This window comes from Atta colombica, unplaced genomic scaffold, assembly GCF_001594045.1.
Source record: "Atta colombica isolate Treedump-2 unplaced genomic scaffold, Acol1.0 scaffold13, whole genome shotgun sequence".
NCBI lineage: Eukaryota > Metazoa > Arthropoda > Insecta > Hymenoptera > Formicidae > Atta > Atta colombica.
The window spans coordinates 415979-430469 of NW_017259217.1; the positions used below are offsets into that span (position 1 = coordinate 415979).

Below are 14491 nucleotides of genomic sequence, written 5' to 3' on the forward strand. Positions count from 1 at the left end.
GTATTTATATGGCATGCCAACCTATAGACCATATTGAATATTAGTTCCACATTTCTGAGTGTCATACAGCGGCGGCGCCATCTAACACCGGTGGTAACACCGGTTACAAGAGGGGAGATTGGAACTCTACGGCGATAATCGACGCGTCGTTCTCTCACTGAATATTTGGTTCTTCGAATATCCAATCGATCGATTTACGATATCGTGCAAAAGTATGTAGACACGAAAAAATCCGAAGATTCTGCTAATTCCAACAAATATTCACGTCTAAGTGTTGTCTTCAATGAAAGTGACTATGCCGCCTTATTTTTTAAAAAAAGAAGAAACCATCATGAAGGAGATTAATTTCCGAATTCTGAGGACTGTAATAAAATCATAGATGGAAATTGCAGTCTTCGAAAGGCCATATATTTTTCAAGAACAGCATACCAAGTCACACAAATCACTTGGTGCAAAATTTTTCCAAGGAATTCTGGCTTTTCAATAGTCCAGATTTAAACCTTCTTGATTATTTCGTATGGGGCGTTATTGAAAGGGTATTTCAACATTTATGAATTTAGACAAGGAGTTATTTAAAGAGAGCGTGCTCGCACTTTAGGCAAAGAATAGAGATAATGATCGCAGCAAATAGGAATTATATTAAGTAACAGAACTCAGAGAGGATCCTTCAAGCAACATACAAAAAAATTGTTATTTTCAAGTCTTTCTGAATAAAATGGCGTATTAATAAACTGTTTGTTTTGTACGGATTTAGCTAACGTACTTCGTATATAATTATATTATACAAGAAATCAATATATTTTATATATAATTAAAAAATTATTAATAAAAAAGGTTTAGCTGCATAACACGAGAATTCCCTGCTTTAAAATATGTTTGCTATTCGTGCACTATGGAGGCGAGAGTGAGAGTCGAAAGTGAAAATCGTGCGCAAGGGGAGAGGGGAGTTAGAGTCGCTTCGGGTGAAAGTCGTTTGGGTGTAAGAATAAATATGTATAATATCTCATATAAATACTATAGTTTTCTTTTAGCATCTCGTCTGAAGTGATCTTCGTCCCCTCCCCCCTCTCCTCTGCAAAGGGGCGCATGACTTTCACCTTCAACTGACACTCCTCTAACTGACCGCCTAAAACCTCTCGGAGGTCACTCAGGGCTATGACCTTGATAACATATATCGAGGTCAAGATCATCGGCGAGGTGAAGGTAATCTAAATAATTACCTTCAATAATGTTCTTGAGGTTTCCATAGGTGTTTTCTATATAAAGATTATGCGTTTCGTAGGTTTCCTCAGTGTCCAGATCCATTCTTAGAATGTCAATGTTTCGTAAACCTTACAGTCTATTTTATCAGGAGCAATCTGATACTGTATTAGGCTGCTCCTCGCTCTGATAAAATAGAAATACTGCAAAGTTCGAAACGTTGGCATTCTAAGAATGGATCTGGACACGAAGGAAACCGCGTAACGCATAATCTTTAATTACCTTCAGTAATTTATTTCTTCTGCCGTCAAGAAGGAGCGGACTAAGTGGGAGCGTCAGGCCCTGCAGAAGCAAAGAGCTCTTTTAGTTCGAGCCTCTTTGGGGTCTGACGACAACTATGTGTAAAAATGTAGATATAATGTATATATTTACGATAGTGTTTATAAAATAATATAGGATAAGATTCTATCTCTAAGTAGTGTAGCGGACCATGGAAGTGGGAGCGTATACTCCGACGACTTGGATGCACCCTAATGAAATGCCGGGTAGGTGGTTACGAGGTGTGCCCAATGTGATCTTGCGGAGGTGCTGAATAGAGGGAATTTTTTAGCAGATAAGCAATGATGTCGACCTTCCTTATAGGAGGGATGCAGACTCATTGAATCTTGCACAATCAAGAGATCGGCTCCTGGGTGTCTTCCTTTCATTCCGTTAAATTCTCCTTCGGGAGCATCCCGAATGAGAAGCTATGTAAAAATTTTTCTCTTTCTCATAAACAAAAAAAAATATATTCATACAATATTAAAAATTCATTCTGTTGCAATCGAAATAAATATTAAAGGTTATATTGAATTGATCGGAGAGACGAAGAAAATATGATTGCGTTCTCACAAGAATGGACGGTAGGCCCATTCTTTATTATAAGTATATTCATAAATATTAAGAATTCATTCTGTTGCAATTGAAATAAATATATAATATGGTCAATATTTATTATAACAGTTACATATATATTATTAAATATAACATATATATATATATTATCACGTAACCTTCTGTAAGCTACAATACAGTTAGAAAATATTGAAACATATGGTATATATATATATATATATACCATATGTTTCAATATTTTCTAACTGTATTGTAGCTTACAGAAGGTTATGTGATAAGAATCGAAAATATATACATTTATGATTCTTGCATTACTAGAAAACTGCTCCCTATATCTGTACTCTGAAAAATAGGTGATTTCTAAAAAATCATTAAAATGAAAAGGTTAGGCCATGTTCAAAAATAGATCTTCAAAAATGTAAACCTTTAAAAATTTTTAATGATTATCTAACAATATATATTACCATGAAAAGTAACTGATATGTTATTCAAGGTCCCAGTTTAAAGTGAACATACATAAAGCATATTCTAAAAAATATTTAAATGATTATCTGATAATGTATTAGCGTGACAAATAACTGATATATTGTATTAATAGGTGCCAGTTCAGTCAAAGTGAATATACATAAAGTATATATTATCTATATTTAATATAATATGTAATCATGAAAAGTAATTCATATGTTATTGAAGGTGCGAGTTTAAAACGAACATACATACAAGTAAAACAGATTACAATTTGATTCTAGAAAATAAATGTTATAATACATTATTCTTAATGCACAAAATAAAAGTCGTTTATTGAGATTCGATTTAAAATTTATACTAGCCCGTATAATGAAAAATAATTGCTTGTAATTCCAAAGTAGAACATGGCGGCCTGTTCTAAAAAACTTTCGATGGAATATTGAAGTAAAAGGTATGAAAATAATTCAGATTAAAAGCCTCTAATTTTTCTTTAGTAAAATTTCAAATTTTCGTATCAACTTTCGACTTTGAGTTTATACCGTATTTTCAGCGAGTGATTTATTGATCAGAAAACATTGCTTTATTGCTTGAAACTAGCAAATATTAAGTAAACCCAAAATTCATAAATAAAAAGTTCTCGGATCAAAGAAGCTATACGATTAAAAAATTTACTGATTATTTGGCGTAATATATATTCACTTCGTTATAGAGCTTTTAAAATACCGTTTTAATATAAACTTTTCATACTTCAAGTATTGTAATAATTGAGGGAATGGGCGGAATAAAAGTCTAATTACAAAATCTTGATTTTAATAAAAATTAAAATAACTTGCTACTTTTTTATTATACACAAACGGGTACAGTATCAAATAAATTTATGTAATATCCTTAAGTTACATGTTACAATATTTCTCTATTACGATCAATATATAATTAAATATATATTGGGCGTACAAATAAGTTTCCGCCGTTTGCAAAAGACGGCGCCACTAATAAATAAAATAATTAAAATTGTTTGATGTAAAACGACATATCGTAAGATTGGACATTCGACAACACCATAACCTTGAAATATTAGCGATTTTGTATCAGCATCATATATTTTTTTTTGTACGAAAATGTCGAGTTTTGAGCCGAAGCGTCATTTACGGGAACTTTTGATTTACTTCTTTAATTTGAAGAAATCTGCAGCTGAGGCTCATAGATTGCTTGTAGAAGCATATGGTGATGCTGCCTTAAGTGAGAAAAGTTGTCGTGAGTGATTTAAGAACGGTGAATTTGACATCGAAGACAGTAGCGGAAGAACGTAGCGAAAGGCCGAAAGTGTACGAAGACGCGGAATTGGAAGCATTATTGGATGAAGATTCGTGCCAAACGCAAAATGAACTTGTACTTACATTAGGAGTGACTCAACAAATAATTTCATATCGTTTGATATCATTGGGAATGATCCAAAAGCAAGGGAATTGGGTTCCAAATGAACTGAAGCCGAGAAACATTGAACGCCGATTTTTCACATGTGAAATGCTGCTTGGGCATAAACGAAAGGGTTTTTTGCATCGCATAGTCACTGGTGATGAAAAATGGATCCACTACGATAACCCAAAGAAGAGGAAATCATGAGGACCATCTGACCATGCTTCAATATCGACAGCCAAGCCGAATATTCATGGAAAAAAACTCATGTTGTGTATTTGGTGGGATCAGCTTGGTGTTGTGTATTATGAGTTGCTCAAATCGAATAAGACCATTACTGAGGCTCTCTACCGAACACAATTGATGAAATTGAGCCGAGCACTCAAGGAAAAACGCGCCCACTACTATTCCAGGCATGACAAAATTATTCTCCTGCATGATAATGTTCGACTACATGTTGCGACGCCGGTCAAAACCTAGAAACACTCAAATAGGAAGTTCTACCCCACCCGCCGTATTCTCCAGACATTATTCCTTCCGACTACCACTTGTTCCAATCGATGATGCATGGCCTGTGCCATCTGAGCAGCACTTCGCATCATATACCAAAAATTGTATCGATGATTCAAAAGATGAAGCATTCTTCCGATGCGGTATCCACATGCTACCAGAAAGATGAGAAAAAGTAGTGGCTAGCGATGGCCATTACTTTGAATAAACCAATGTACCGTTCTTTCACAATAAATGCTTAATTTTTGATAAAAAATGGCGGAAACTTATTTGTACTCCCAATAAAAAATTTGTACTCCCTAATTTCTTGAAAAAGGCTTAAGTAGAGTTGTGCCTTCAATCCACCCATCCTTTCAATTACTCTGTAAAAACTTCGACATTATTTCTAAACCGAGAAACTCATCAAAGTTTTGATGAGAGCAGGCCGCCATATTCTTTTTCCGAGTCATTAACAAATTGGTACTCTGGAATTACAAACAATTATTTTTCATTGTACGGACTAATATAAATTTCAAATCGAATCTCAATAAATGACTTTTTTTGTGCACTAAGAATAACATATAACATTTATTTTCTAGAATCAAATTGTAATCTGTTTTACTTGTATGTATGTATGATCGTTTTAAATTCGCATTTAACATATGATTATTTTTTATGATTACATATTATATTAAATGTAGATAATATATACTTTATGTATATTCACTTTGAACTGACACCTTTATTATTGGGTTGTTCGGAAAGTTGTCCGGAAAGTCGTGCCGATTTTGAAGGAAAATTGAAACGCAGAAGATTTAAATTTTTAATTTCATTTATTAAATTTAAATCTTTTGCGGCACGAACTTTCCGGACGATCCAATAATATATCAGTTATTTTCACGGTAATACATTATCAGATTATCGTTTAAATTTTTAAAGATTTAAATTTTTAAGAATACACTTTATATATGTATGTTCTTTTTGAACTGGTACATTTAATAATACATCAATTACTTGTCATGATAATATCAGATAATCATTTAAACATTTTTGAGAATATGCTTTATGTATTTTCACTTTGAACTGAGACCTTGAATAATATATCAGTATTATATTTTTATTATTATTATTTTTCATTGTAATATACAGGGTGTCTCTTAATTATTAGATAATCATTTAAAGTTTTTAAAAGTTTACATTTTTGAAGATCTGTTATTGAATGGCCTAATCTTTTCATTTTTATGATTTTTTTAGGAATATATTGTTTATATTACATCGCTTGAAAAAAATTTAATATTGTTTATATTATGTTGTCTAAAAAAAAGATATTGTTTCTTATTGTATCGATTATTGCGAAGAATATTACTAAAATCTCGATGGTTTAGGACGCTTGTACGAAATACAAGAGATCTGGGTTCAAGTTCCGACCGAGGTAATATTTTTTACAATAAATTTATTAACAGTTTCAACATATTAACATCTTTATAATATAATGCTTTGGTAGTATCAAATTATTAAAATCGTCAATCAATTTATTTTCACGATAATTAAAGTATTTTAGTTGCATTTATAAGTCCAAAAAAACAATTCGACGCACAATTCGAAAAGACTACAATATAATATATATGCAAGTATATACAGTATATATTAGTTATTTAAGAATGAATTATTTAAAGCAATGAAGATTCAACTTCAATCGTAAGAGGCATTTTAAATTTCTAATCATGCTCAAACCCATGGAATAAAAAGAAGAAGACTAAAAACCCTCTAATAAGAATCGCGCCATTAAATAGCCAATTTTAATTGGTCCGTTATTTTTCAGTAATTCTCGCCTATATTCGAATGTTTATATGTAGAAATGAGCGGTGCGCATATCGATACGCTAAAATTCGTTTGCAAATTAACCTAGTTTGCAAAAAATCTATTTTTCCAACCAAGATGGTGCCATTTTAAAAGATATCTCTAATATCTTTACAAAAAAATCTTCTTGTTAACAAGGTTAAAAACTTCATCTACTTCAAAATGATATAGTCGATTTTTAGTGTTCTTATATGGATATCATTTAAAATATATACATTAAAGAAAATAATTTTTAAGATAATAACTTGTATTAATTATGTTTAATAAAACATATTTTATTAATTTTCTTATAACGAAGCTGTAGAAATATGTTACTCAATCTTGTAGAGATATTTTTCATTAGTGTCCAATTTTTTCCAACATTTGTTGCCCATAATATGACGACATTTGGTATCACGCGTAAATATTTTCATAACGTAGCCTTTCGTTGCAGAATTAGTGCAAAATGAGACTGCACGCCCAAACCATTTTGTAATTATTTTTATTAATCTTCTAATAAGTCGTACTAATTTTCAAAAATCAGAAAGATGTATCACGATTTATGAGAAACTATCAAGATTAGAAAGAGATACAATGTATTCCTCTCTCTTTCGTGTGATTTTGCCGAAACTAAAGACCTTTAAGGGAAAGAGACCATGAAAAGTAACTAGAGTTTCTTTTCTTCCTGTCGCGATTCTCATTAGAGGGTCTCTATAGCTGCCTTTTCATACCGACACTCATTTTCGACATCAAAATAGATCACGTGATAAGAATTGACGAATATCAAGCATCAAAAGGAGCATCTTAAAAGGAGACTAAACTCAAGGATAATGGTCCCAATACAGACTCTCGCATAATACATAATGCATAAGGGAATCAACAAATCGAAATCCTTCTTTTCTATGAAATAGAAGGAAAAGAAAGATTCTGATTAGTTGATTCTCTTAAGCACTGTGTATTATTATGCAAAAGTCTATGCTGTGGCTTTAAGCGGGGAGCACAGACTTTTACATAACGCATAACACATAAGGCATAAGAAATTCAACCAATCACAGTTCTTTATTTCGTAGAAAGGAAGGAAGCGAAGGACTTTAATTGGTACATTTTCTTATGCATTACGTGTTATGCTTTATGCAAAAATGCTCCCTGTTTTAAAAATGGGCTCGAAACATGATGTCGAAAAACCATGGAAAATCGGGGCGATTTTAGTGACGTTGCGGAAAAAATTAGAAGTATATACCACATGATAACGCGTACAGAATACACATGTTTTATTTTTAATACAGAAATTCCAATTTGTATAAAATTTAATTTTATTTGATTAAATAATAAATGCATCATTATTTATTGAATAATACATACATTTATGCATTGTCATAAATTATCATTAAATTATTGTTTTTTAACTTACAGACATCAAAAAACTTTGAAATTAAAAAAAATAAAAACAGGACTTAAACGATAACTTTTCTTTTCAAAATATATTCTACTCATGAAAATACACAAATTTACAGAATTATAAAAAAATGAGAGGAAAAATATTTTATTTAAATGTTATTTACGCAACAACTAGCATTGTGAATAACATGTTTCAATTTTTTTCTTCTTTCTAATTTTACAGATTTATTATATTTGCAAAACAAACTTAGTATGGCACCTTTCCCTATAATTTTTTTTGTTACTAACGCAGAATAATTTTGATGAATAAAAATGAACCTAAAAAATAAAAGGTATATGTTAGAGAAAAATATTTGTCCAACTGTCATTAACGTAACATCAATATGTTAGAATTTTTCACGTAACTACGTAATCGTTACATCGTAACTACGTATCGTTACATACACTCGCATTATATTGAATTTAATATATTGATATTGAGAAATTATAACATTGATGTTATTTTTGTTGATGTTTACGGAAATTACATTATAAAACATTTGTATGCACGCTTCGGTATCAACTTCACATAGTAAAGCTGATTTTGAAGGTTTCCAATCTGGAAGGAATTCTGGCATCAATCCATTTTTGTCTTGAGTTTGGATCTTGGGCAAATGTTGTGCAGCAATATCCTTTTTTTATTAGAGTTTGTGCATTTTGAAGTACTCCAGTCAGAAATAGTTCCTCAAAAAAACATCGTTTCGACGTCATTACGATGGAAAAGTTGTCGATTCGAAACTTGCATCAAAATTTCAACATTTTCGAATGATAAAAAATTACATATGTAGAGAATGCAATGAGAGTTTGACATTTTTAATATTTTTGGTATAAATTTGTAATATGTAATTTTATATTTTGAATATCGTTCAAAAGTCGAATCGACATTTTTTTTTACAATTGCAATATCGCTCTAATCATAAAAGCTTTCTCAAAATTTTTCAGAATTTATAGATAATTTTATAACTTTTTAGAAAATTGTGGAATTTTTTTATACGAATCGTAACATTTTTTTACAATCGTCGATAAAGTCTACATCTTTTCTTCTAGTAATTCTTTGTATCTTATTTTATTGTTCTACTCCTGCTGAATAACATTACTTTTATTTGTACTTTATAGTTTATTTAATATAATCTTATTACATCATTCATCATTTTTGTATTGAGGAATTTCAGGGAATAATCTCTTACTATAAATGAGCATAAAATCAAGGAAAAATATCATTGATGCTATCCAAGTTTAGCTAGATTAATTCTAACTTGAATCGATATCGAAACGATCTCGATTTTTAAATTAATGAAATTTAAATATTAGTCTATCATACAAGTTTCCAATATCATTTGGAAGTATAAAAATATTACTAGTGTCACTGCTACTGCAGTAGTATTACTACTGATACGCAATAGTGTCAATGCTGAGCCAGTAGTGTTACTATTAATGTATGATGACATTTGACGTAATATAGAACTTCCAGTAATTGTAATATTTAATATAAAAAATTTATTAGAAAAATTTATAAAAAATACACACACACACACACACACACACACACACACACACACACACACACACACACACACACACACATATATATATATATATATATATCATTAGAGCAATTAGTATTATTTCAGCTAATAAAAATAATATTTTATAGTATTATTAAAAACAAGTTATTATCATAGGTGTTATCATTCACATTACTACATACTATATTTAACATTAATTATATTTTTTTTTATGTATTCCGCCTCTTTTACAACACCTTTGAACAGATGTGTTACAACTATACATCTAGCATTAAGTGTTCATGGTTCTTCGAAGGAGTAATTCTCGTACGATCACAGAAATGAAATATGGTAAGTGGAGATTCGGATGGGTGACCACACATGAGTATATTATAAAATTAGTTCTCGAATTTATAAAATAAATTTTTTTTTATTATAATTTTGTCGTTTATCCTGTCCTCTGAAATATGATGTTAATCAATAATACTTATTTTCACAATAAAATTTCAATGAAATTTTCTCTACCACTATTGCGCTATTAGTGACACTACTTGTTGAATTTACTTATTGCATTAATGACACTAGTAATATATTTTTATGCTGACTAGATCAATTCAAGATTTTAACTCGAAAATTAATCAAAATTGGAGTCAAATCCATCGAAATCAATAGAAATTTCGAAAACTTTCGACTTTTATTTTCGACATCGAAACGACGTCTTTTCGAGAAATTATTTCTGACTGCACTTGGTAGGCATTTTATAATATGCACAAATCCTGTTCAGATATCTGAAATATAAAAATTTGTAATTTTATTTCATGTATATATGTACAATAGAGGAAGGAATATCTCTCCAAGATAATATATATCACTTACAAATATTTTATCAATTGTAAAATTGAGGAAAAAATTGCAGCACAAGATAACAAGTGTACTATTTTTCAGTCATGTAATGACATGCCCCCACATGACTCTACGGAACTTGAATGTCAGGTCCAATTAGGGGCTCCGCAATAAAAGGAACAAGGAATAGAGAATAAGAATTTCAACTTATCAGAAATCATTGTATCGTGGAATACATAGTTTTTGATAGATTGAAATTTTTATTCTCTGTTTTCTATTCCTTGTTTCTTTTATTGTGCGGAGGAGACCTAAGGGAAGACTTTAAGAAGATACGAGCCACGTGATACAATTTGCCATTCTCTCTCTCTTTGTGAGGCTTTTTAGAGTCCTAGATATAACAGAGAAACGCAACCGAGCATATTTATAATTAATCGTTCAAAGAAAAAATGGCGACCTATGTTTAACAATGGGCAGTAGCAATAATGGATTAAACAGTAGGCATAGAAATCGACTAATCATAGTTGATTATCCTTCTCACATTCGACTATGATTGATTTCTACGCCTACTCCTTAATCCACTACTATTACTGTCATTGTAGAATGGGCTTAATGGTGCGGCCACAATAGAAGGAGTAAGGAATAAGGAGTCCAAACTCTCTCAGAAACGAGAAATGTATTCTTGTGTATCCGATTTTTGATATTGAAATCTTTATTCCTAATTCCTTAAGGTTTTCTAATCGCGGAATTTCTAGTTCTCCTTTTTTCTAGTTCTCCTCTTTCTCCTCTTTTCTAATGAATTGGTCGCCGGCAAGCCGGCAAGCCGGGAAGTAGTCAAGAGCAACGAAGATGGACGTTTGAGACACAGTATAACCAGTAGAGACACTCAGCAAAAAAATGCGTGTTCACGCAGGTATGGCTGCGCAGCTTTTGTTTTGGGCCGGATCTAATGAAATGCAAGATGACAAGAACGTATATATTTATTATACAGATCCCGTATGAGCAAATATCCGTGATAAAAAAAGATATTTTAAGAGCTGCGCCATAAATATTTCTAAAGAATATACATAATAATACAATATACAATATATATAATTATTTATTAATATATTTTTATAATATGTTTAATTAGATAAAACCACAAATATAATATTTTTTTTTAAAAAATATTATTTAATTATTTAATTATTTAATAATAATTACTTAATAAATTTGATTCATTTACTAGTTCTTACTATTTTCGAATTAATTTTGTTTATTAGTTAGTATTTTTGTAAAATATTTTAGTGTGGGATTACATTATTACTTAAGAGGCATTATATCCTCTTTCGATTCTGGATTTTTCAAATGTTAACATGATGGATGCTCACGTGACTGCGACGCGAAGATCAAAGATGCCGACACGAGTATCCCTATTGGTTATACTCTGTTCGAGAATTGTGGCCTTATGCTCAAGCTGATTGGTCCTCCATCGCTCACTGTGAAAGAAAGAAACAACTATTAACGTTTTCGACTCGACCGAGTTTGCACTACTTGGATTAAAAAATTAGAGCTCTTCTTTTGTCTTCAACTTCTCTCGTATGAATGCTCCGTCTATTTTGTAAGTCTATGATCGGTTTTTTCGGGACCAACCATTTGAGTTTAGTTTTTACTCCATATTTAAACCTCATTTAGCAAAGACTCAAACCTCATTTAACGAAGACTCAAATTCCAAATTTATTGTTAGCGGAGTTTCAAATTGTAGTTAGCGGGGACATGAACCCCATTTCTCCTTGAAAGCATGCAATATGGCTACGGCAAGAGTTCGATTGGATAAGATGGAAGAAAATGGCATGCGAAGTGTTATTAAATTTTAGTGAGATGTTTACTTGCTCCGGTTGTGTAGAATGGGAGGCTGTATAGGTATAACGAGGGCAAGAAATGCCTCAATCAATGATACATCGGAAAATTCGAGCAGAACTAATTCGGGTAGGATTGCTACCGCGAAATTTCTTTTGTAGGAAATACATTGAACATCAACTAACCTTGAAGTCATTTTAATTTTATTTTTGTCTTTGTATTTGAGATGTACGTTATCTATTAAGTGCAGTGTCAATTATATCTACTTAGTTAAGTACAGTATATATAAATAAGGTTTAAATAATATCATGACAACATAATAGTAATGCTTGTATTTTATAGAGTATAAGACTAGTTTTTAATTGACACTTTCTAACGGTTTTGCATTAGTTCAATAACTTCTTATCTTTTATAAAATATGCTTTTAATTAGATCTTATTATCTAATGCAATTTTATAATACATAATTATACATAATTATATATTAGCTAAATAATAAAAACAAGGAATATATAAAATACAATTACACGATTAACTAATTAATTAATTAATAAAAAAAGAAACATACAAACACTTAAAAGATTGGATTGTCCATTACCATTATATAAATTTTTGTTACTTAAATATAACAGTTCCATAATATGTAATAAGAAATATACATATATTCTTACAACAAAGATTTTGACGATTTTAATAAGTTGCTTTTATTTATCTCTACTGAAATAATTTACTTATAGGAAATACAAGAAAAAATCATCTTCTATGTCACGAGGTAATCAGATGGAAATCTGATGTACCTCTGACCGAAGGTCAGCTGAGAAGTAAGCGAGATGAATTTTGGGACACTGCACCAGCATTTGATGGTCGTAAAGAGATTTGGGATGCATTGAGAGCAGGTGCAACTGCAGCTGAAGCACAGGATTATCAGTTGGCACAGGCTATATTAGATGGGGCTAATATTTCTGTACCAAATGGTTTCTTAACTGAATGTTATGATGAGTTAGGAACACGTTATCAAGTACCTATTTATTGTTTGTCTTACCCAATTAATATCGTAAAAGAAGATAGTGGAAGAGATTCACCTGCTGATTGCTCAGGTAATAAAATTTTTGAAAGAGTTCACCTTGATATAATACAGTTTACAATACAGTTTTTTATCTTATTGCTGTATCAATTTTGTATAGAACCAGTTGATGAAGGAACAGAACAAACTTTAAAACTTAGACTGTCAACTACTTTAGGAGAAGTTAAACTACCTGTTTATAGCAATGATACCATTGCTGTTGCTAAGAAAAAATTACAGGTTTGTATAATAGTTATATTTCATTGAATGTATATATGTTATATGAGAATAATTGCATATGATAATAATGATAATAATAATAATAATAATAATAATAATAATAATAATAATAATAATAGCAATAATAATAATAATAATAATAATGATTGTAATTTATTGTTTATAGAGTCAAGAAGGTTTGGAACCTTCACGTCAAAGGTGGTTTTTTGGTGGTAAATTGCTTGGTGATAAAATGCATATAGAAGAAGCTAAGGTACAGCCAGGTTACATAATACAAGTAATTGTAAATCCAGAAAAATCAGATAATATCTCCGGGAAGACTAGTTGAACTGATAACAAACATATAATATATAAATGTTTCAATCAGCAATCAATAGAACCATACTTTTACGCTTGTTAACAAAACTTGTTAATCCTATATCAAAGTAAGAATATTATGGTTTTTAATATTTTGTCACATCACGTAAGTGATAAATCATTTTAAGATAAATTGATTATATAACATAACGCATACAAAATTTTCTATTACAAATTTCATTATTTAATGAAATCGCAAGTGCAATCAATTTTCTTTTTGTATCATATATCCATACACTTTATTATACAATGTAAAAAAGTTATGTAAGAATGAGAGAGAGAGAGAGAGAGAGAGAGAGAGAGAGAGAGAGAGAGAAAATACTAATAGAATAAAAAGGCATATCTTTATAAATTCGGCTTTCTTCAATACAATGTATTTTCTGCAATAAGAAAATTGACTGAAATGATTTATTTATATTTACGTAAGATATATATACATACAAATATATGGACATACTATTTTTTATAATTCATAATGTGTAAGTTTACAATTTCACATTATCAAAATCTTTCTTTCATTATGAGTTTTAAAACTCATTAAAAGTGACAAATTATGCATTAAAACTGAACGGCCATTATGTGAGATATTTTATAATAGAAAAATACGTATAAAAATCATATATACTTTATACATATATTATATAAAGTATAAGATATATATTGCTTTTGCAAAATAGGGGAAATGGTAATTTTTTATCTATTCGTGTCATTGTCATTACATCACATACGAATACAAGGGGAATAATTATATTCAATGACAATAGTGAAAAGAAAATATAATACTCATTGCAAAGTACTTTATACTTAGAGAGAGAGAGAACTCATTTATATAACAATATTCTATGTTGTACTTGCAACTATTGACTTATTTTTTTCTAATTTTTGTCACGGATTAGTCTTACATA

General features: G+C 30.4%; 1 protein-coding gene across 1 annotated transcript; it reads left to right on the top strand.

Moving 5' to 3' along the window:
* Nucleotides 1-11865: 11865 nt before the first annotated feature.
* Nucleotides 11866-13733, top strand: LOC108684278 (ubiquitin domain-containing protein 1). Its single transcript, XM_018188515.1, has 4 exons — nt 11866-12056; nt 12664-13023; nt 13111-13229; nt 13396-13733. The coding sequence occupies exons 1-4, from the start codon at nt 11975-11977 to the stop codon at nt 13555-13557; spliced, it is 723 nt and encodes a 240-aa protein (XP_018044004.1). The 5' UTR covers nt 11866-11974; the 3' UTR covers nt 13558-13733.
* Nucleotides 13734-14491: the final 758 nt, after the last annotated feature.